The 24,848-nt window shown below is 50.3% G+C and overlaps 1 protein-coding gene across 8 annotated transcripts in view; it reads right to left on the bottom strand.

The window, feature by feature from the left end:
* Positions 1-9,749: 9,749 nt before the first annotated feature.
* JADE1 (jade family PHD finger 1) overlaps positions 9,750-24,848 on the bottom strand; it is a 55,929-nt gene continuing 40,830 nt past the window's right edge. For all 8 annotated transcript variants that reach the window (XM_037058526.1, XM_037058527.1, XM_037058528.1 and 5 more), the window contains 3 exons: positions 21,678-22,199; positions 16,327-16,444; positions 9,750-12,823 (listed from right to left, as the gene is read on the bottom strand). In XM_037058526.1, the coding sequence (XP_036914421.1) occupies positions 11,925-12,823; positions 16,327-16,444; positions 21,678-22,199 (1,539 nt within the window). In that variant the 3' untranslated portion in view covers positions 9,750-11,924. The remainder of the gene's footprint in view (positions 12,824-16,326; positions 16,445-21,677; positions 22,200-24,848) is intronic.

Raw genomic sequence — 24,848 nt, forward strand, 5'->3', positions numbered from 1 at the left:
TGGTTTTGTTCTTTCATTGCAGCCATTTTTTCTCTGTCTCCCCAATTTGGCAGCCTCCCTGTGTTTGTTTCTGTGTATTAGGTAGAGCTGCTTTACACCATATCTTAGTAACATGGCCTGTGTAGAAAAGGCACCTGCAAATTGTGTGGGGCAGAGCCTTAGGTAATTGCCAGGGCAGGGCAACCTGCTTCACTGCCCTGTGGCTGTGTAGAGTAGGGCTCGGACAGGACACAATGCCACTGCCTGGCTTCTGGCATTTGGCCCGGTGCTTACCCCATTTCCAGTCTCTTCACCCCCTTCCCATGTGTGACTGGCGCCCATCCATCTGCTTCTCTCATGGTGAATCCCAGAGTGGGTAGGTTTGTGTATGTTCTAAGACTGTGCAAGCCCTTTAAGCATCAAAAGTCCAGCAGTTTCTTCCACCACCCCAACCTCTGCTGGTTGTTATAGCCCGAGGTACTGAGTATCTATCTTCCTGGTGCTGGAACCCTGGGCTGTGTGGTCTGGCCTGGGGCTGGGATTGCCCATTCCCAAGGTCTCCCGCCTGTCCATTCTGCCGCCGCCACCGCCTTTTTGCACACTGCCTGTCCACCGGCCTTCACAACTCCACCCCCCTACCATCTGGATGAGTGTGTCTTCTTTAAATCCTCGGTTGTCGGGCTTTCATACAGCTCCATTTTCTGATGGTTCTGGGTGTTAATAGTTTTGAGATCTGGTTGTAATTCTTTCAATGGTGATGGGAGGAGGCAAAGCATGTCTACCTATGCCTCCATCCTGACTGGAAGTGAGTGCACTCCAAAATAACAAATCTTTACTGAACTTTTTTACATTCTATCAAAAACCATGATTAATGCTCTAGTTTAAAGGGTGTATAGACATACAGACATGTATAAAGGGAGGACACAGGCACTGTGATACATGGTGTTACACATGAAATCTGCCCCTTCCCAGCCCTTAAGACTTAAGAAAACATGTGGCTCTTGGGACAGTAGCCCTGTTCTCAGGATCCATATGAGGAGGAACTACAATAAGTATGTTCTTAGGTAACACAAACCATAGGGTGGTCATTCTCTCCAACACATGCTCACGACATGGTCTTCCAGCCCAGGGGCTCCCCACAGTGCTTCCCCACATGCCCCCAATCCACAGACTCTCCCAATGGGTTGGCTCTCATCCCATGCTCATTTCTTCTGTTCAGAAAGGCGATGGGAATGTAAGCAAATGAGAATAACATTTTAAGGATAGCTTTGAGTCTGTTCTACTTCATTTCCTTTTAAATACACATTTTTAAAGTCCACTACTTAATTTTTAGTAGCAAATCACAACTGCCATTGTGCACAGATGTTGAATTCACTGCAGGGGCAGTTTCCTGTCCCCTGAGTGGCCCAGTCCACTTCCAGCCACCTCGACCATCACAGAGTTGGTTCCCCCTTGCACGGAGCTGACCTGTGTCTCCTGCCTTGGTTCCACCGTGTGCACCAGAGCTCAGCCGCCTGCCACGTGCCAGGCCTTTAGCCTTTGAGAATAACCATCACATTCCCCTGCACCCAGTGACACATCTCCGTTTTCCCTGAGGACTGGGCTTGGAGTCCGACCAGTGTCTGAAAGCGCCCCAATTTGCATATGCCCTCCACCATTCACTCAGCAATGATGTCCTGAGCCCTGCTGCACACCAGGTATGCTTGGGATGCATTGGTCTTATACTCAGCACCAGACATTATCTTTGAGATACAAACCATTAATTCCATGTTCCACATCATGACTGAGGGGTGGAGGGAGGGAGATACCTGCCGAAGAGCAGGAACGACACTCGGCTCTCCGGGCGGGGGGGGGGGGGTTAGGGCTTTAAACTGCACACCCTGTGCCTGCCCCACCCCGAAGCANAGCGCCCCAATGTGCAACTGCCCTCCACCACTCACTCAGCAATGATGTCCTGAGCCCTGCTGCACACCAGGCATGCTTGGGATGCATTGGTCTTACACTCAGCACCAGACATTATCTTCGAGGTACAAACTATTAATTCCGTGTTCCACATCATGACTGAGGGGTGGAGGGAGGGAGATACCTGCCGAAGAGCAGGAACGACACTCGGCTCTCCGGGCGGGGCGGGGGGCGGGGGTGGTTAGGGCTTTAAACTGCTCACCCTGCGCCTGCCCCACCCCGAAGCATCTGACGTGCTGTCCTAGGAAACCTGCTTTTAGAGGTTCATGGGAATAGACATAGTATTTCTCACGAGCATTTAGGATGAGAAACAATGAAAAGTATTCTTCTAGAGCCTACACTTTCTGTAATGCAGCTTAAAACCATGTTGGCTTTGTGGCGAGTTGAATAATCACACAGTTGAGCAGAAGCCAAGCATACTGTTGACTAAAATCCTGAATCTTTTCCAAAAGTTTGGTGGCTAAGCCCTGTCTTTGCCCCAGAAGCCAGACTGGTCATTTAGCCCCTTTAAATTTCATTACATTATTAGAGTGCTGAGGCCATTTTAGCTCCAAATCCATCATGCCAGTTGTTACCCGTAAGCATAGGGACCATTTCTGATTTATTTTGTTTTACTGCTGTATTTCTTACACCCGTGACCATTTTTTATTCACTGTGAACATCATCTACAGATTTGACAAACACGCCACCCCCAGTTCCGTGAGAGCACTAGGCAGCTCTGAGTACAGTCGGTCTCCAGCCCACCGGCCACCCGCCTCGGGCGGTGGGTGGCTGACCCTGACCTGTGGCACTCAGCCCATCTCGCTGCTGCTTCGCTGTCGCAAAACCTCGAGGAGCGGCCGTCCTGTCCAAGAAGGAGTCGGATGGAGTTCTTCTTAGTAAAATCGTGTAGCCACCTAGGAATCACTGCTTGTTCCCTCGTGGTTTTTTTAACCCTTTAAGCCCTGTAATATCATGGAAATTTGCGCTCAATATTTGCATCCTTTTTTGAAAGAATCAAAGAGCCATCAGAGGATAACGTGATTGTTAGCACTTAGACCCGTGAAGATTAAAAATAAGGGACTAGCGCCTCCTTTCATCTAAAAGAGAATGAAAGAAGCTGGGCTCACGTTCCTACAGGTAACCGAGAGGTTCTGTTGGAGACGTTCTCCCGGGCAACAGTCGCCATGCGGATCCCTGTCGGTGATGCCCATTCATTGGGCACGTATCGCATATGCAGAGGCACGGTGCTGGCATCTCACATGTATTAGCTCATTCACCTGACAGCCCTGCTAGGTACATAGTGTCATTCCGTTTCCGGAGAGGGGAGGTAAGGTGGGGGTTAAACAGCTTGCCCAGGGTCGGAGCGGGGAAGCAGCCCTGAGGCTTTCACCCCAGTTTGTCCAGCACCAGGTTCTCCTGCCCACATCAGGGCATCTTCAGAGTGTGCAGGGTCCCCGCTGTGACATCTCTCCCACGTGCTGATGGGGTTGAGCCATCGACTCTAGGGCCTCGCAGGGCCCTGGGCTGTAATTCTGCTGGGTCTGGAGGCTGAACTCACTGTGAGCAGCAGACACTCTGGTACAAGTGCCTCGCTCGTCCCAGACTCACATAACTCGTTCCTGTGTCCATCCTGTCCCCAGTTCAGGGATTGTGTTCTCTCGATGGGAAATACACCAAATAGGACTCAAAAAATTCCACTTCCACTTTTCCATTCATTGGCCTTATTACAACCAGGCTGAACTGTGAGCCCCGTCCCCCATTTTTTCCTTTCCTTTTTTTTTTATTTCTCCATTTCTGACTCTAATCCAAAAAGCCCTTTTGGTCATCAAATTAACATGCATTGCATAGAAAACTTGCTACATGTAACAAAAGTATCTTCATATACAGTGGGATTGGTAGGTTTTTCTCCAAACCTTGTATAGAAATGGGCCCTAACCTAAAGATCTAAGTAACTTTTGTGAAAAACAGATACAGATCTAAGCAAAGAAAGTTATAACATTTAGCCCTGGCTGGTGTGGCTCAGTGGATTGAGTGCCGGCTTGTGAACCAAAGGGTCGCCAGTTTGATTCCCAGTCAGGGCACACGCATGGGTGGTGGGCCACGTCCCCAGTGTGGGGTGCACAAGAGGCAACCACACATTGATGTTTCTCTCCTTCTTTCTCCCTCCCTTCCCCTCTCTCAAAATAAATACATAAAAATCTTTTAAAAAATAAGAAAGTATTTCTCATCGCTAATAACCCTGAAATTAGAACCATCAGCCAGATTAATGAGTAAAATAACCATAATTAATCCATAATTACAAAGGTAGTATACTACTTAATGAACTATAGAAATGATCCCTGTAAGTATATACCACTTAAAATGCAGTCACATGTAAGCCAAGTAGTAGTGAGAATGTCAAGATACATTAGTGTTAATTAGGAATGACAGTACATGTTATTTTTTTACCTTTGGTATATAATTTGGCAAATAAGTCATTTCTTGACTTATTTGTAAAAATTAACCAGATTTATTATGCCTTATATCATAAAAATACTGATTTGAAGGTTTTACATAGCATCAATTTAAAGTCTTTAGACATTAGTTGTAATTCTAGATTCACCATCAAGAAACTGTGATCTTAAATACTTCTTTTTAACTTCCCGAGCAATGTATCAGGATATAGAAATAATTTTTACTGAGTTCCTGATAGGAATGCTATTTTCTTTGCTCATCTACATGTATATTTTATCTGCAAATGGGAATGCGTGTGTGCTGCAAAATAAACGTCAATGACCCCACATTAACTGATTCCATTATCCCTGGGAGAAGGCCGGGACTGACCACAAGCCGACTGTATTACTCATTACCCATTAGTTATGCCCACAGTCACTCCACAGTACGCTGACGTGTTTTAAGCCAAGATCATTAGCTTTACAGAAATTCGCTAATCGAAAGTCCACCTGTATAATCCTCAGTGCACTCGAGAACACACAAACGACTTTATACGAACTATTTTCTACTCGAAAAGGCAGTTAGGGGCCCGTGGATGGACTCCCAGCTCTACCACCTACTGACCTTGAGCAAATGAGCCGACCTTTGTGCCTCAGTCTCCCCACCGGCAAATTAGGTAACACCTGCCTCCCACGCTGCAGGGATTAAACAGTCACAGACGTGAAATAGCTCCGTGCCTGCCCTTTGAAAAGCCCTTTGTAATAATTTGCAGAAGTCTGGAGCTTCCTCCTGAAGGCTGCACACAGAATGACAACATCAGATTTTAATTGCAGAAGTTGTCACTATGGAGACAGCGTCGGCAAGTCTGCAGCTAATTGGGAGGGAGGAGGGGTTAACTTCAGTGGGGGAAACAGAGGCCGCTGCAACAGTACAGGCAAGAAATGAGGAGGCTTTCGCTCCATGGTCAGTGGGAGTGGGACTGAGAGACGTGAAAGACACGGAAGAGAGAGTGAGTGCAACCCTCAGACCTAGATGGCATGCAGCTGGGGGAGCTGCAGAGCGGGCCCACCCAGGACTCCCCAGTGTCAGGCCTGGGTGACATTCTCTAAGGCAGGCTATAACGAAGGATGGAGGCGCAGGGAGACACACTGGGCCTCCTTGCACAACCAAAAGGACAGTGACTAATTTAAAAACGAAAAACAACCAGCACTGCCAGAAAATCAAACTGTATGGATGTCTGACAACCAAGGAGTTAAAGAAGAAACTCACCCAGACCGGTAGGAGGGGCAGGGACGGACAGTGGGCCAGAGAGGGCTCACAGCAAGGCGGCAGCTGGTGGAGTGGGTGGTCCCACATTCGCATGCAGATAAACCAGGAGGAACAACTGGGGAGTGAGACAGACCCACAACCCAGGGCCCCAGCGCAGGGAAATGAAGCCTCAAACCTCTGACTGAAAACACCTGTGGGGGTTGAGGCGGCAGGATACACTCCCAGCCTCACAGGAGAGTTCATTGGAGAGACCCACGGGATCCTAGAACATACACAAAAATCACCCACCAAAAATCAGCACCAGAAGGCCCTGATTTGCTTTCGGGTAGCTGAGGAAGTGACTGAAATTTGGCAGAGGGTGGAGCAAGCAGCACTGTTCCATCTTGGACCCCTCCCCACATACAGTATCCCAATGCAGCCACATGGGTTGCCCCGCCCTGGTGGACACCTAAGGCTCCACCCCTTACTACGTAACAGGCATGCTGAGACGCCCCCCCCTCAGAAAAAAAGGCAGAAATGAAAGAACAATTCAAACCTCCAGAAAAAATACCACTAAGCAATGAAGAGATAGCCAACCTACCAGATGCAGAGTTCAAAACACTGGTAATCAGGATGCTTACAGAATTGGTTGAATACGGTCACAAAATAGAGGAAAAAGTGAAGACTGTGAAAAGTGAAATAAAGGAAAATGTGCAGGGGACAAATAGTGATGGGAAGAAAACCAGGACTCAAATCAATGGTTTGGAGCAGAAGGAAGAAATAAACAGTCAATCAGAACAGAATGAAGACACAAGAATTCAAAAAAGTGAATAGAGGCTTATGAACCTCTGGGACAACTTTAAACATTCCAACATCTGAATCATAGGGGTGCCAGAAGGAGAAGAGGAAGAGCAAGAAATTGAAAACTTATTTGAAAAATAATGAAGGAGAACTTCCCCAGTCTGGCAAAGGAAATACATTTGCAGGAAGTCAGGAAGCTCAGAGAGTCCCAAAGAAGTTGGACCCAAGGAGGAATACACCAAGGCACATCATAATTACAATAACCAAGATTAAAGATAAGGAAAGAATCTTAAAAGCACCATAAGAAAAGGAGACAGTTACCTACAAAGGAGTTCCCATTAGACTGTCAGCTGATTTCTCAAAGAAACCTAACAGGCTGGAAAGAAGTATTCGAAGTCGTAAAAAGCAAGGAACTACATCCAAGATTACTCTATCCAGCAAAGCTATCATTTAGAATGGAGGGGCAGATAAAGTGCTTCTCAGATAAGGTAAAGTTAAAGTTCATCATCATCAAGTTCTTATTACATAAAATGTTAAGGGGACTTATTGAAGAAAAAGAAGATGATCAAATATATGAACAGTAAAATGACAACAGACTGGCAACTATCAATCAAACTTGAAAAAACAAAACAACTAAGCAAACAACTAGAACAGGAACAGAATCACAGAAATAGAGATCACATGGAGGGTCATCAGTGGGAAAGGAGAAGAGGGAAATGGGGGGAAAGGCACAGGGAACAAGCAGCATAAATGGTGGGTAGAAAACAGATGGGGAGGTTAAGAATAGAATGGGAAATGGAGACGCCAAAGAACTTCTATGCACGACTCATGGACACGAACTAAGTAAGGGGGAGGGGATTGCAGGTGGGAGAGGGCATGCAGAAAGGAGGGGAATAAAGGGGGGAAATGGGACAACTGTAAGAGCATACTCAATAAAACATTTTTAAAAAGAAAATAACATGGAAACAAAAGATGAGCTCCAAAATCGCAAGCACCTGCACACGTCCTGGAGGAAAGGCCGGAGCTACGGTGGAGACACGGGCGTCCAACTCCACCATGGAGGGAACAGCTGAAGCCACGGAGGCAGGTGTGAGACTCATTCTCAGCCCCTTTCCAACTGGCAGGCAGGCGGGCAAAGCCATCGCTCTGCCCCAGACTGGAGCACGCCCGCTGTTGCAGTGGCAAGCATAAATGAGAAATCGTATTGAAGACTGCAACCGTGAAGTTAATCGCAAAGTTTGCTACAGATGGCCAATGCGTCAAAGGTGGAAACCGTCTTGTAAGTGATCTGGGTAAAAAACCTGAACACGAGTCCCTGGTGCCGCATTCCCCACCGCATATTGCAGAACCGCCGTCGCTCGGCCCTTACTGAGGCTCCCGGGGACTTAATCTCCCGAGGGAACTATCGTGGTTACTCAACTTTTAAGACCTTAGGAAGAATCACGGTTATTTCTCTCTGGGGTCTTACTCGGAGCAAGCAACATGGAAGTAAATAGTCACTAAGGAGGAACCAGGGGAAATAAATAAGCTTTTAGCCAAATGTATGAACAATTCACATTTAAAAAAAGCACTCTCACCAAATTATTACAAAAATCAATATAAATGAGGGTAGTAGCACTGCCCTGTCATGGCTCGTCCTCATCTAAGTGAGAACGCAGCACCCACGGCAGCTTTGCTGTCCCGAGGGAAGTCCCGTGGGATCAGGTGCTAACGTCTGCACCCAGTGATAGAAGTTTCAGGCAGGGAGTGAGCCAAACTAGGAACCGAACTGGGGCTAAGCCCACCTCTTCCAACGTCGAAAGCTGCGGTCTTGGACATGTCTTTGCACAATGCAGACTATGAATGCGCTTAATAAAGCTGCTCTTTTAACAATTATTTTTTAAATTTATTATCTTTAGAGGGGAAGGGAAGGAAAGGGAGAGAAATATCAATGTATGGTTGCCTCTTGTGCATCCCTTGCTGGGAACTGGCCTGCAACTCAGGCATGTGCCCTGACTGGGAATTGAACAATCCTCTGGTTCACAGGCCCCCGCTCAATCCACTGAGCTACACCAGCCAGGGCTTAACAATCATTTTTTAAGGGCTTTATAATCTTCCTGTCATTCAGGAGTAACTTTTTTTTTTTTGCCTCAGAACGTTCATCAGTCAACGATGTTAAATTATCTTGTTCCTAATCATAAAAATAGTCCACTATCGACTAAGTGCCTACTACGAACTTTGTATGAGATACTGGAGAATCAAGACAGACACACCGAGTGTGCTGGCTGCGGTCACATGGCCAGTAATCTGCATGGTTCAGCCTTTAAAGCCAGCTCTCTCTCTGACCCTAAAGTCTAAGTAGCTTTAATGCGGGTTGTTTTCATATCCAAAATTGTATCCTGGAAAAAAACTGTATTTTCATTTTTTTCTGAAGGGCAAGACAAAAATCAGACCGTGACCACCTTCCAGCGCCAAGGCCCTAGAGCCGAGCGGAGGGTGGCCCAGGGAAGGAATTTCTGTTCCCATTCGGATGGAAACCGCGACGACGACACATGCCAATTCAGGACCAAGTCCCAGGCAGCTTTAAACATTTAGCAAACGCAGACTTCAAAAGACACTTGGAATGTATTGCAAAATGTACAGCATTTATTCACATACAGACAAAAAGGCACAAATTCTACTAAATAGTTCAACAAAAAAATACAGCTGTCCTCAACTAGTTTTATAAATACTTTCAAAAAAGGGGTAGAAATAAATACAGGACTGGGCCATGTCATATAAAATAGTCATCTCTACATATACTTTGTTTAATTTCTGATTTTTAGCTCTTCATGCACCTTTCTCTTCAATTTTAGCTGAATGGACACCAAGCTAGGCACATAGTGAAAAATTCTCTGTACAAGGTTACAAATGTAATGACAACTTTATCCATTTCAAAATAATTAAGATTTGTACACAACACATAGAACCCTTCATTGAGATTTGTGTTTATAACCTAACAAATGACATTCCAGGCAACTTTACAAAAGTTTAACTAGCTACATTGACATAAACATTGATCATAATCAAAGATATTTCTTGGTCAGGATGCACAAGGAAAGCTAAAGCTTAAAAAGAAAGAAAAGAAAAGAAAGAAAAGGAAAGAAAGAAAGAAGCAAATGGTAGCCCACTAGGAGAGTGCAAGTGGGTAGAGTGGGCTGCTGCATGGTGGTCCCACACAGCGCCCCCAGCAGGACAGGAAACGAACTTACAAAGCTGTCCTTCCACTGTCTGAGAAACCAAGCTCCACACTTGCATTTCAAAGCAGAAATAAAGGTTGTGAGCTTTTTATTTTTGTGTGTTTTGTTCTCATATGGGATTTTTTAAAATCTTTTTATGTTGGTTTTTTTTTTTTGGTTCAGCATAACTTGGAACATTTGAAAGCTTTTCAACCTAAATGTGGGGGGAAAAACAGGTAAGGCATTATTTTTGCACAACACTAGCATTCCTAATAGTGCAAATGAATCTGGTACCTCCTAACGTGGTGAGAGGTCGTACGCTTCCTAGAATTCTGATTTCCTTCCTATGGCTTCACACATCACCCCTCCGCCTACTCCACCCAGAGCTGTCGCTGGGGCCAGAAGATAACTGTAGATAGTGTCCACCTTCTTCTGTACTCAGCAAAAGATTTTTGCTCATATGCAAAAAATCTGACTTCTAAATTAGGCTACGAGTGAATGGACAACTTGGATTCATAAGAAACTTCTAATATCTGTAGCAACAGCCTATCTGGACAGCAGTGTTTCAAAATGAGCCCCGGTAGCTCAAAAATAGTCCCTCTAAAAACCTGGGTCATCCTTTCCCCTCCCCTGATTCAGCTACTACAATGTATTCAAAGAGTTAAGACTTGGTTTGAAAATGTCATACACACAATGGGGATGCATCCGATCTACTATTTGATCATCTGATATAACTTGCATAGCAAGATGGAATTCATTAAGCCTTTTTTGTTGTTGTGGACAATCCTCTGGAAGACTTGAAAGTTAACTACGGAACTCAAAGCATTATTCATTAAGTATCAGAATGTCCCTGCCACATGGAAACACATGTATAAATGAATCAGGAATCTGAATACCGGTATTAACAAACTATGGGGTAATTTAGGGGAAGCTGGGCTTGTTTCAAGTGCCCACAGTTCTCAATCTCATCGCTATTTAAACTTTCCTTAAGTTCGATGCACAACTACATTGAAATCCAAAGAAAATTAACAGGACCTTAACACTACCCACTGTCTTAATACATAAGCACTGCAGTGAGTGCAAAAACAGAACGTTGTACTCAAATTCAATGCTAAATTTATTATTGCTGATAACTTACGAGTTATTGCCATTTGCAATTAGAAAGTCCAAGTTACAAACTAGAGCCTAGAACTGACTCCAGAAAACCTATTATACCTAAATCTCTTTCCTGTATAAACTTGGTCAATGGTAAGAGGTTTTCGCAACTTATTGCCTTTCTATTGTTTTTAAAATATAATATCTTTTTTCCTTCTTGTTTTTTTCTTTTTTCCTCATTTTTAAGGAATCCGTTCACGCAGAAAGCCGGATTCCCTGACACATGCACTAGTTGGTGGCTGGCTCTGGGAAGTATGAATCACCAGAATCTGAAGTTCATCACTTGAACTTGTACGACCATTGCGTAGTTGGAAGCCGGATGGCCGGGTATTGCCAACAGCCAGGGAAATCCCAAGCCAGCCCACAGGGCAATGGTTAGGGAAGAGGAAGGTCAAGAGGACTAGTAAAAACGGGGCCTCGGACGCCCTTTCTCACCCACAGAACTTCCTAATGGCTTCTCTCTCCACCAGCCGGACACCCACAACCCAGGCGTCAGGCACAGGACGGAGACTTCCACCCTAAATTCAAGCTGCAGCAGCTCTGGCCTGTCCCTTCGGATCTTCCAGAGATGACCTTTAAAAAAAAAAAAAAAAAAAACTCTTTCCTCCCCATCCGGTGTATTTACACTTCAATTCCCCAGAGTTCCTGAAACTTCGCAGCTGCTGCCTAATGTACTCTATGCAACAAAAACAGCCTGTGGGCCACAGCATAAACGTGACTTCAAGGTCCACCACAGTCCTAGAAAATAAGTGTTATGGGCTATTCAACAGTACGTGAGGGTTTCTCGGGAACCATATCTGATTCCGTATTTCAGGTAACCAAGAGTTTGTGCTTTGGGAAGAATACAGAGAGCAATCAAAACTCACGAAGCTTATGGAATCCTTGCCCTCTTTAAAGACTCACTTCATTCATTCTCATTTTAGTGTTTAATTCAGCTTCCAGTTTAGCAGTGTCTTACGGTTACAACCCAGTCTTGTGTTTCCTCAACAAGTTGAAAATAACACACACTTCTCACAACAGTTTATAAATGACTCGGAAAAAAATTCAATCTGAATTGCAAGTAAATGTGTCTGCGTGGCTCCGGAGAGCTGGGTCTCCGCGTGTCCCCGGGTCGGAGCCCGTCTGGCAGCGAGGTCCAGGCCGCCGAGCCCCGCGCCAGCCGTTTCATCAAGAGGCCAAAATGCTCCTCCGGATAATGTCTGTCCGCCGGCCAATGGCGCTGCTGGCGTGGGTGCACTTCTTTTCCGACGCCTCACTCTCGGAGTCGCTCATTTCCACGTCCGGGGCGTACCCGTCATTCTCGTTGTCCGGTTTCAACGTGCTCTTCGCCCTTTCCGGGGCAGGGGCCCGGCCCAGCCCCAAGTAGCGGTAGTCCGCGTGCTGGGGGCCGGCAGCCTCCTGCGCCTCGCCCTGCTGCTGCCGCTCCCCCTTCTTTGGAATCCGGAAACCGCCCCAGTTTTTCACTGGGCTGGCCGGTGTTGTAGGCACTTTGACTGCAGTCTGGGTACAGCTCACTCTGACCAGCGAGCCGTTGCACTTGGGCACCGCCTCCCTCCTCGTGCCCGGCGCCAACTGCCCCGCCGCGGGGGAGGCGGCAGCTCGCCCGTGGTCCGGATGCCGCTGGGGCGCGTCTGTGCACCTGAGGGGCTTGTGGCTCTGTTTCAAAGGTCTGTCCTTGACGTCTCCCTTACTGAGGTCACAATGGAATCGGTGGTCTTTCCTGTGCCCGGGGTCGGGCACCATCACACCGTTTTTCTGCTGTGCGGACAGGAGCCGCGCCTCTGCAAAGGTCTTTTCCAAACTCAGGACGCTCCCGGGGAGACTTGCGCCCTCCCTGCGCCCACACAGGCCTGGCGGCCTGAGCAGGGCCTTGCCTGTGGCCCGGGCGCTGCTCGGCAACGCATCTCGCTTGTGGGGCTTTTTCCGCGAGTGCCCCATCTGCTTCCTGAAGAAGGCGGAATGCCACTTCAGGTCCTCTATCTTGGGGGCGTCGGGGCCCACAGAAGGGCTGTTGAACAACAGCATGCGTTCCAGCGAGGAGGAGGAGCAGGACGAAGAAGGCACACCTGCCAACACAAGAGCACAAAGAGCGAACAGTCACGGCAGAAGCAAACCCCAGAGAATACAACTCCAGTCCCTCCACGTGGCCCTGTGAACGCACACGCCACCCCACAACACAGCACACGGCCACCCAGCACGCGGAAATCCGACTTTCACAGTACAGCTACCACCTGCCTTGAGAATCTGCACTCAGTCGGCATATACACCTTAAAGCTGTTTTCTAAAATGGCCGAAGTTCACAGAATTTTTCACGAAATAGCATCTTTTCAAGAAATGGATTTCCCTTGAACAAAAACGCTGACCAGATTTTCAAAGGGGAGCCGTGTGGCCGGTCCGTGGTCAGGCACCAGCCCCACCAGCTGCCTGGTGCCAGAGTAGCACCTGCTAGTCACCGGCGGGCACGCCTCCCACGTCTCCCAGGACACCAGGGCGGGGACCACGGCTTTTCCGGTGTTCCCATCGCTGCCTTCCTAGGGCTCCGATGGGATGCGCACATGTAACTATGTGACATGAGTCAGGGAAGGTGTGTAAAGTCACCCCAGAGGCAGTAAATGTCAAAAATACAGTTTATTAATATATGGACAACCCCTTCGTGGAATTAAACTAAATCGTCAGCCAACAGGAGGGTTAAGTTAAATTGGTGGTTTTCAAACATTTTTCATGCAGCCCTGCCTGGTGTGGCTCAGCTGGTTAGGCACCATCCTGATCAGCCAAAGGTGGCCAGTTTGGTCCCTGGTCAGGGCACGTACAAGAGGTAACTGATCAGTGTTCCCTTCCCTCTTTCTCCCTCCCTCTACAACTAAATAGTAAAAAAATAAATAAATTTCATGCAAATCACAGTAAGAACTAAATTTCCCATTACTCAGTAAAAGTTTGCTTCTCATGAAATCGTGTTGGCCTCCACCATCTGATATGCGCTCTGACACTTTCTATGTCCCTTTTTTTTTTAATGCAGCCGATGGGCAACTAGATTCATCTCACACCCACCAACACGTCATAACCCTCGGTCTGAAAAGCACTGGCTGGATTCCTAACACCCAGGGGTTCACCAGAAGGGCTCTGCTGGAGCCCCAGAGCACCAAGGAAGGGTGTTCTCACGCTCCTGTCAAACACACTTCCAGTCTGCAGCGAGCAGAGAACCTCCGGGAAAACCAGGGACGGCCCGATTCCCAGGCCAGAGCCTGGCTGAGGACCTACCGCTGAGCAAACACAGAGCAGGCACCAGAAAGGGACAGAGCTGGTGACTTGGGACGTAGAGCTGTCCCCACAGAGCAGAGTGTTTTATACGCTGCTGGTTTAGAGAGGCCGGCTTTCTCAAGACTCCAATGTCAGGGTCGAGATTCCCTCCACTCCTGTCGTTCTTTTTCTCACTGTCTGAGGGAGAACAAAGCTAAGAGCGACGGGCATTTTCTGACTGATTCCCACCTAGATGTGACTCGGACCCCTACAGTCAGGGTGTTCTGGAGGACACTCGTCCAGCAGAGTGGCCCTGCCCATCCTCAGGAATGCAGCCAAGCATGCACTGTGGCCCCCGAGTGGCACGTGGAAGCCACGGACGTGTGCGCTGCTGCACTTGAAGCCATGTCACGGCAGGCGACGGATGGGCTTGCATGAGTGAGAACACGGCTGAGCATCGAAACCTGGAAGAAGAGGCACCAAGTGCCCCCTGGGGTGTGCACGGCCGGCTGTGGCTCCCACGGGGACAGGAGCGCTGCTCTGTGCCCGTCACACCTGGCGTGTCCGCATCTCGGAAGGCAGGCGACTGGCTTCCTTTTCTGAAGCGGCAGCAAGACTGCTGAGGGGAGGGCCACCAGTCGGCGGCCGCACGGGCCGACCTCACCTGGTTCAGTCTCAGCCCCTCGCCCGAGGAAGAACCTCGGCTGGGCAGTGCAGGCAGCTGCCTGCAGCCCCCGGGAGAAACCACCTGAGAGCAATCAGAGCCAATGCTCTCTACGGCGTTTCTACAGGTGACCGCCCAGGAAGGGTCACAGAAGGCCTTCAACGTCACCGCCCCTGGCGGCCTCGCTCACGTAGGCAAAGGCACGAGTTCAAATTCATCCACATAATCAACGAGGAGACAGAAGTTCACTTCAAACAATGTGAATGGAACTGCCTGCACCTATGTCACCTACTTGGAAAAATCTATTTTAAAAGTTTTACAACTAAATTCTAGTTGATGATATAAGCTTGCTACATGCAGAAATTATTTCCTCTTGGGAATAATTATCTGATATAATATTATTAATAAGTTAATGCTATTCAAACCAGGTATTACTCCAAGGACATCATTTCATACTCCCTTGGCCTTCTTCTCTTTGTTCCACTGACCCATTTACAGAAAGTCCTCACTTCACGTCAACAGGCTCAGCGACTTTAAGCAAAATGAGAAATGGGGAAACCAATTTTACCACAGGCTAACTGACAGAGACTGGTCCCAACAGCATCTCATCAAGGTCATACCGAAATGACGTAGAATGAAATGTGATTGGAAGGGCCCAGTGGGCCTCTAGTCCCATGTACCTGGTTAGCGTTAGGAAAACCAGACCTTGGATTTACACACCCTAAGGTGTGACAGCTCCTTTGCTGTGTCCATGGGTCATAATCATCTACAGCCACCAAAGGCCACAGAAGAGGAGAAGGGGGCCAGCAGGCCCAGGGACGAGCTCACCTGGGACCTACCTATTGCACCAGTCTGTGATTCTGCCTGACCACACACCACTGCTTCTCTCTTTCTCTGAAACCCGCACCCTCCCAGCTTTCCCAGTGTTGGGGTCCCCACGCCAGCGCTGAAAGGCAACTTTGATTCTGGCCCAAAGGCCTTCCCAGACCCATGAGCCCCAGGGAGGTCAGACAACTGCACAGCTTTGTATTTGACCTCCAAGTAATTGCAGTGGTTTTTTTCCCTCTTTGCTTAGCCCGGAGCAATATAAAATAGAAGGCACTAAATACAGAAATACTTGGCACCGAATCTCCCAAAGATTCGAAATTCTACCTACACCAGAAAAAGTCCACCGAGAATGTTATCTACACGTCTGCCTCGAGCCCACAGTCTTAAGATCATTTCACTGTATGTTACAGGTCGATGTGAGGCTCAATAATCCCCAAATCCTTTCAGGTATCCCCATGGTACCTCACGTTTATCAAGTGCTTTGCAAAATAGAAGTTACTCTTTCCTGTGAGCCTCACAGCAGTTCCCAGGCCTCAGCTGCGATACTCAAGTTACACAGGAGGAAATGGGGTGACTTGGAAAACCGGACACCTGCTTCGGTCGGGCCTGGAAGCAGAGGACAAAGGATTCGGCCCGTAGCCGAGGCCAAATCCCTAGGCCCGTCCCCCTACGTCAAAATGCCTCCAATGCGTAAACATTTCCTTTAAATACGAAAGCCTGTGCTGCTCAGATTCTTCTGCAGACAAGACAAAGGAAAATTAAACTATCCTCTGTCCTCAGCAGAGTGTTAGCTTCCAAACCCCTGCCCTACTGATTGACCTACGGGGGCTGAATGCATACCTGAAACTCTTTCTTGCTCCAAGAGCTTAGTGTAAAGATTGAATATCTGTTCCTGGACTTTGCACACAGACCGTTTAATCTTTTCCCTGCGGGTCACCATGTAAGTGAGGTTCCGAACCTAGAATGTAGAGAATAGAGATTCTAAGTAAGCAATACATTGTGAACAGTACTTTGGTGCTTTTTTTTTCCCTTTACCTGAGATATAATTGTCCTACGAAAGCCTGGCATGACATCTAAAATCAAAATGTACTTTCTTCTCCAATTGCTCATCTCCTTGGGGCTGCTAACAAGGATTCAGCACGTACCCCTCCCTCCCTGGGCAGCAACGCAGCGGAGTTAGATTGGGGAGGAACACCTACAGAACCCCACAAAGGCCCACCTCCACCACACCCCAGAACTTGGACCCGTTCCGGCAGAGAGAAGACTGTGGGGGCGGAGTCTGGACTTGCCACATCTTTCCAGAGCAAACGGCTCACCACCCCCCAGGACTGAGTTTCCAGGAGTTGTAGGGTGAGAGGCTTTAAGAGGTTCAAAGGCACCTCTTTATCATGTGTCTTTTAAAGATGCAGCTAGGTGAACACACGGTCAAGTGCCATCAGAAGAGGAGCCCCCCCTCCCAAATATTGTCCCCTTATAAGATCAAGTGGTCACCAAGAATCCAAGTCAAAGCCCCAGTCAGCTAGACACGGCCTGGAGCTAACAGCCCACCGGTGCTCACACAGAACGTGATGTCCAGGGAACACCCTCGCTCTGCGTGGACTCACGGGGATCAACGCCGGGTCCAGCTGAGTCACTGCTGGAGAAGCAGACGCTGCCCTGGGACTGACTCACGTGGGAGGAACAGAACAGACCCAAGTGCTAACAGCTCCACTTTGCATTCGATGGGTGACCTAGGACCACACAGGCAGATCCTCCCAGACCAGTGCTGACTAATCAGCAGTAATTCTTTCCCTGTCTTTAAAGCCTCCTGGGATGAGTCAGTACAGACGCAAAGTGTAAACGCAGAGTGTAAATGCAAAGGATTCATCGATGAACCCCCTTCGACCCCTCAGTCCTAAACCTGCTGGTGAACCTGGGTAGATTCCACGGGTCTGAGAAAACACACGTCACAACACAACAGGTGCACAACTCACCCTTCTGGCAGGACAGTGTGCACAAGACCCAAATCAGCCCAGCTCCCACGTCAAGGCATACTCTCTGGAAAACCACTTTCCTTACACTGGGCAATCCCTTCCCTCGCTGCCTTCCTTCAAATACGAGAGGTCCAACAGGCCCTGGTTGGGTGGCTCAGCTGGTCAGAGCATCACCCCCATATGCAAAAGTTGAGGGTTCGATCCCCAGCGAGGGCACATACAAGAATCAACCAATGCGTGCATCAGTAGGTGGAACAAACTGATGTCTCTTTCCCCCTTTTTCTCTCTAAAGATCAGTTCATCTTTTTTTAAAGAGGAGGTCCGAAGGTCACTGACCCTTCCCTTTGCAGCGAGGATGACAAGCCGCACACGGGCCTGCCCCTGGGGTCTCAGGCCCACCTGAGCCCAGACGAGCCCAGCTGTCCAGGCAGTCTCGTCTGCAAGCAGACCCAAGGCACCAGCTCCCACACTGGCAGCGTGTGTGAGGAAGTAGGAATGCCTCATTCACTGACTATGTAGCATCTTCCTGACACTTCTCGAGTGAAAAAATTATGTGTATCTTAGAGCTGACAAGTAAATCACTCCCGTCTCTGAGCCGATTGCCCCCTCCAGGCCTGAGCTTCATGTCCCAGCCCAAGACCCCTGGGCCAGGAAGCAGTGTCCTCTATGAAAATCCTGAGTGGCCGGGGACAGGGTGCTAATGGGCTATGCTCTTCCGTCAGTGCCGTGCCACTCAGGGGAGACAGGCATCCGATTCCAAACTCGGAAAACAAGCAGACCAATGTTCACATGAAGACGAGGAACTGGACTTCTGCAACCAGGAACAGGCACAAATCCTGACCCCTATGCGTAGATGGGCCACCTCCTGTTCGAGTTGGACATTCAACAGAGACATTTACGTCTCTTACTCAAAATTACCCACAGAAACAGAAAGCAGGGAAGCCTGAGACCCAAGTTCCATTCACTTCTCAAATTTAATCTCGGTGGATTCCGCCCTGGCTGCTTGTCGGGAAGCCCCTTCTATTCCCCATGATCTTTAATGAGAAACCTCCAACCAGAACTCCAGAAACCCAAGACCAGGGCAGTTGAAACAAATCAGGACCCCCCAAGAGGCCCTGGCCTGGCTGACCCCATTGAGGAGAGCGCACCCCAGGGCACAGCCCTCTGCACACCACCCTGCACTCCTCACAGGACAATGTGCTGGCAGCTGCACGTGCAGCTCTGAACTGAGGTTCCATGGAAAGCAGGCGCTGCCTGGCCACTCCTGCGTGCCAGTCCCTCCCAAGTCCCTCCCAGTTCCTCCTCTCCCAGTGGGCTGTGAGGAAGTGCCCCCCAAAGCCAGTCACACCTGGCCGGGTGGCTCAGTGAGTTGAAGCACTGTCCACACACCATAAAGGTTGTGGGTTCAGTCCCGACCAGGAGCACATATAGGAGCAACCTCAATGTATTTCTCACATTGATGTCTCTAAAAAAAAAAAAAAAAAAAATCAATAATCTTGTCCTTGGATGATGATTTAAAAAATAAAAATCCCTGCGCACAGGTGCTCTCTCAGATCATGCTTAACCAGCCAGGATTTCATCAGAAGTGCTGGCCCCAGCCCCAGAGCTTCTGCAGTAAGAGGTGAGGCCTCCAAATCTGCATTTCTACTGCGTTTCCAAGTAATGTTGCTGCTGGTTGGGGACCCCACTCCAAGAACCATGGCCCTCAGGAATCTGAAAATGGGTTCAGGGGTTTTCTTGAATCCCAAACGCTGCTTGCCACACTACAGCTCCAGGTACATTTTGCTCAGGGACAAGTGGAGCCGCACCAGATTTTCAAAGGTGACCACTGGGCGGGACGGAGCCCCCACCCCCGGGTGCCTAGCCCGATGTGCGGAGGCAGCGTGTCCATGGGAGTGGGCACTCAATGGCTGCACTGTTCACTGTGTCTCTTAGAGCCAAGACCTCGGGAGGAAGAACCCCACCGGAAGTCGGGCCCGGGGAACTAGACAACCACCCACCACACACCAGCGCGAGTGTCTGTACAGGTGTGGTGTGGTCCCGGGCCCTCCTGAAACCCATTCCTGGCCCCGAACATTCTGAGCCAGCGCTGGTCCCAGGTGTGCAAGGTGCCCGCCCAAGTGTGTATTGGCAGGAAAGAGTATCACCGTCACAGCTCACTGGCTGTCTGCTTAATAAGGGCGGCGGCGGCTGCCTGAGGACTGACCACAGGCCGCAGTTGCTGCCCCAGGTAGTAACTGGTTCTGTGTGCCTGCCGTGCAGTGCTGCTGTGTGAACTGGGCAGAACTCTGACTTAACTGAAAGACAAAGCGCTAGCTCATGGTTTGTTCCGTCAGCCCTGCCTCATGGGCCTTCGGCCTGATGCTCTTTCTAATTACCAAGAACCACGCCGAGCTCTGGGGCCCGGCAAAGACTGAACCTTTTAAATCTGCCACCATCACAGGCCTCGTGGCAAACTTTGAAAAACATATTTTTCATTATAATAAGCCCATTTTAAACTGCCACTAAATACCCTACACTCTTCTTAAGCTCTTTACTGAAGTAAATGTAAGGAATGCCACACACACACGCACACAAATCCTGATTTATTCCCTGTTTCTCATTCCATAATTGGCATCATTCTACTTAAAAAGCAGCAGTGGTGACTCCAGAGAAGTGTTCAGAATTTGATTATCCGTGCGTGTTAATCTGAGTGACTGAAGTGCAGGACAGAGTTAGTACACCACAAGCGGTTTCTACACTTTTATTCTGTGGTGGTTGTGAGGCAAACACAGTCCGGACAGAGCCTTCTCGTCCTCCCCCCAGGACTGTCTGACTCCGCGGCGCGTGCGCCCCGAGTACAGTGGTTGTCACACGCGGCTTCTCGCCAGGGCTCCAGTTCATCCTTCTGAATCCCTTTCTCAACTCTGAACAACAAAAAAAACGCCACACATGCACGTGGTTGGGGGAGGCGAGGTCTTCTTCACACTCACCACCAGGGGGGGTGTGGGAGCAGGAGAGCCTCCCGGCCCTCCTCTGGGGCCTGCCTGGCCTGCCTCACCGAAGCCTAACCTGGGGAAGGGGTGTCACAACAAGCTTGTGCGCTGACAGGACCGTGCAGGACTTGGATCTTTTGGTTCAATACCTCTCTAAGTTTATCCCTAGTCTTTGCCTACACTCTCATTTCAAACCATCTGAGTCAGTCTCTCCCAGGCAGGTGAATCACTCCCCGCTAAGTCGGGTGCCTGGGGGAGGTGCGTTAACTCTTTCGGGCCACGCTGCATCAGGCCGGAAGCCAGGTCCAGTTCCTGTGCACCAAGGATTTTAATCAACCAGGGCGCTGACACAGAAGGTGCCGGAAGAGCCACCTCCAGTGTCAGGGAGAAGAGGCCCTGGGTGGGGGGTGGGGAGGTGGGGGGCAAGTCAGCCTACTCCTGACTTTTCCTGTGGCAGGAAGAGGGGTCTGGCCTGGGACTCGGAGGGCAGCAGAGTGGGGGAAGCACAAAGCAGTGGCAGCTGTTGGAGGGCGGGCGGCAGCTCCAGGCAGCCCCCTGCCACCACCTCCAGCAATGCCCCAGGTGACAAGTGGTGTGCTGAGTGGGACTGGGACCCCCACGCCCACAGGTGGCCACACTACAGACACGTGGACACAGACACACACATGGTACAGATACACAGCCTTGGGGATGGCTTAGCACCTCACTGCCAGAACCTGTGGAGAGACAGGCCCCACACCCCGGCCCCCGCAGCCTGCCCTGCCGTGACAGCCCTGGGGACAAGGGTGCACAGAGGCAGCAGCGAGCCCACCACCAGCACCTGTGAGAGTTCCCCAGGCTGAACGAGATCTCTCCCCACCTCTGCTCGCCCCACCCTCCACCAAATCCATTCTTGTTTTCTAACTCTGGGTGTGAGCAATTCTGAGCCCCGTGTTCCTGGGGCTTAGTTCCCTCTAGCTCTAGAATAGAGGGGGAGACGTACCCCCACTGAATCTTGCAGAACAATGAGGATTAATGGGGAAGTATTTAAAAATAAGTCACAGAGAAGCACCCCGCCCTGTGGCGGTCCCACACGTCCATACAAGTCTCCCAGCCCAGACACTGAACCAACACCACCTCACGCTGCAGTTCTATGTACAGGGCCAACAGCGAGCACGCAGCCACCACGCCCGGTCGGGGCACACGTGGCCTCTGCGTGATCCTCTTCGCTAGGTCACTACAAGATGTCAGTGTCAATCATTACCCTCTCCAGGTCCTGCCGCAGGTGCGTGAACAGCTGCAGCCTCCTAAACAAGACATCCTGCTCCCGCTTCGCCAGGTTGTCCTCTTCATCTTTCTTTGGAGTGATCAGGGGCTTGTTGAAGTTGACCTTCCTCTTCAACTTCCAGTACTGGTACAGGAAGTCCACCACCTCCTCAGGCAGCCGCAGGGCCCTGGCGACGTCCAGCAGGTTGACGAAGGTGTAGAACTCGTCTTCCAACTGCTGCAGCTTCTGCTTCCGCACGCTCACCCGGTGTGCCTCCTCCTGGTTCTGCTCGAGGCTGGCAAAGGGCTCCAGCGTGTTCCGAGGGGGGCACTCTGGGCCCCCGTTCTCCTGAGTGGCCCCCTCCCCAAGGCTTTCCTCGGCTTTCCTGTGGGTGCTGTGCTTCGGGCAGTAGGACTTGAACTTGACTTCATCGTTCTCCGCCAAGATAGTCTTCATCTCCAGGCCCCGGTCAAAAGCACAGGTCACATGGAAAGCTGTGCGGCAGTTCTTCACAGAGCACTGGTGAGGACAGGTGGGGAACAAGAGGAGAGATGGTCACGCAGGACAGTGGCTGAGCCCCTCAGCGTCACGTACCCCCCCCCACACACACACATGCAGAGCCACACTGCCAGTGCACACACACCATGACAAAGCTCCCAGGACGAGCGCCGGCAGACTGACCAGCCTGGTTCTGAGTGAGGGAAGGCCCAGAGGTAAGGGACTCTTTGGGCAAAACCCTTAGACAGGGCTGGCAGTCCCACGGCCTCTCTCAGAGGCGTCACTCCTCATGTGACCAGGAGTCTGGCACTCATTGTCCCCACAAGAACACATGTTCCTGTGCAGAGTGCACTGGGAAGCGTGAGCGTGCCTTTTCTCGACACGTGAGCCCTTCTCTCACTTCTAGGAAAGGCTGGGCTGACAGGAAGCTCCCCAGGGAGAAGGAGCACTGGTCGGAGTTGAACCTGCACCCTCGAGCCCAGCCGGGCCGAGTGAGAGTCCCACCACGGGCAGGCAGGGGCAGAGGCTGCTGCTCAAGGCGAGGAAGGTGAATGAAAATGCCGGAAAGGCACAAAGAACAGGTGACCAGGAGAACCCAGCCCAGGAAGGACAGGTCTGCACGCCTTTAAGGAGCCTGGCCAAACACTTCAGGGGCAGCAGAGGCGGCAGAGAGCAGGATGGTCCTGATCCCACAGGTCAGGAGGTCGCCTGGAGGCCAGGCAGCCTCGCTCTGCCTCCTTTCTTCCCCCAGGGGCCACCTCCCACTATCGGCCTCATCAGGCTGATTTAGTGCCGAGGACCCAGACGGCCGGCCAGTGGCCTGGCAGGAGGCGAGTGATTAACTTCCCCCATCTGATCCCACCGGGCCAAGTCCTAGAAGAGGTTCCAGGCAGGACAGAAGCCAGTCCCTTCAAAGCAGCTCTGTGCTGGGTGAGGCCATGTGACCTGGCTGGCCAGGACACAGGGACACAGAACCCAGCGCACCAGGAAGCCGAAAAGCTCGCTTCAACTCGCTCAGCAGAGCCCGAGCCCACAACCACGCATGGCAGCAGCTGGAGCTGGGGCTCTCCCTGCGGCTTCAGTGTTTCGGAGGAGGCGACCCTGCCAGTCGGAACTGCGCCCTCATTGTTGCGTCCCTCTGCCCACAGGCACCGAACACCCGGCTCCCGTCACCAGTCCTTGTTACTGACACCCCAGGCACACGAACTGACAGGAAGCTGTAATTTTACCTATAAATAACCTCGCTTCCAAGAAACGTGTCAAGTCGGGTTCAGTGGCAGAACACACACATGCCCACCTAGCCGCTGCCACCACCAGGACACGGGGTGCCCCACCCCCAGCACCCAGCCAAGATGGGAGCAGATGCCTGAGACACTGCACCGTCTGCCTTTGGCTCAAGCTGCACTTGACCCAGGCGCTCAGGTCTCCAGGAGGAAGGAGCTGCAGTGGAATGTTTACACAGGGCTTTGTAAAGACGCCAAAAGGCCTTCCTTCGGGTTTTCCGATTCTGGCTGACTCAGCAGACAGATGTTACAGAAACGCAGACCGGGGCCTGCACAGCTGCAGACGTCTCAGAGAGGAATTCTTTAATAAAAACCAGTCCGTTCTGCAGAGATGAAACAGCATCAACCTTCCCTGGCCTCTTCTCCTTCAGATTAATGTTCTGGGAAAACGAGGTCAACGGCCACCAAAAATGTCATCTGATCATCTCCCTTCACAAGAGGAATGAGGGTCCTGCTCACCCGCCTCTGACGAGCATCAGGCAAGGACGAGGGGCCACGCTGGGGGGTTGGGGGGCATGACTCCGCCCTCCCGGAACGTCAGGCACCTGGGAAGGAGCCCATGCCCCTGGCCTGGGCTTCCCTCCACTCGTTTCTGCAAGGGCTTGAATGGGCGAACACATGCACACAACCCCGAAGCCTTTTTTTCTTTCTTTGAAGCTTTTAAACCTTTTTTGCTCCATCTTCTCCCAATACAACTGTCAGGCCAGAGACTTTCTGTCGTGGTTTAGATTTAAGCAGATTCTAGTCACACACAAAAAGCCGCACTATTTTCAAGGTCCACAGCCAAATCCCACCAGCTGTCTAATGCCTCACCTTCTGAATGTTTGCTACATTCTGGACTCCTGAACACTGGTGATAACGAAAGAAAGCAGAATTATTTGGCATATAAAATGAAAAAATTTAAAAACCACCAGTCAACAGGTACCTTAGCCAAAGAAATATTTATCAGCCAAATACAAACTGGTTTTGCCAAATGAGGTCACTTCTTTAAAACACTCAACGGGCAGTTTGACGGGGCTCCTGGAGAGCACGTGCCAGGGGGACAGAGACAGCCGTGGCCCTGAGCGCCTGGCTGACCTTCAGGGCCCAGGTGGGCCACAGGCAGCACCTGCAGACTTTGGAGGATCCTCACTTCAGGCCTCTGACATCCTGACTCCCTAGAGATGCCAACAATGTGAGAACCAGAAAGCAATATTTTAAGTTGCGTTTCAGAGAATATGAAAAAAGAAGCACGCCACCTATACGCTCCCCTTCCTCCCATCCACCTGGAGATTCTGTGCACTCATCTGTGTGCAGACAAAGGGAAAGCAGGCGAACGCATACACACAAGCAGCAGGGTGCGGGTGTGCACATGCACACGCACACACGCACACACGAGGTGCCAGAG

Source organism: Sturnira hondurensis, unplaced genomic scaffold (assembly GCF_014824575.4).
Source record: "Sturnira hondurensis isolate 20B ecotype Veracruz unplaced genomic scaffold, ASM1482457v3 Scaffold0010128, whole genome shotgun sequence".
In the NCBI taxonomy this organism is placed as follows: Eukaryota; Metazoa; Chordata; class Mammalia; order Chiroptera; family Phyllostomidae; genus Sturnira; species Sturnira hondurensis.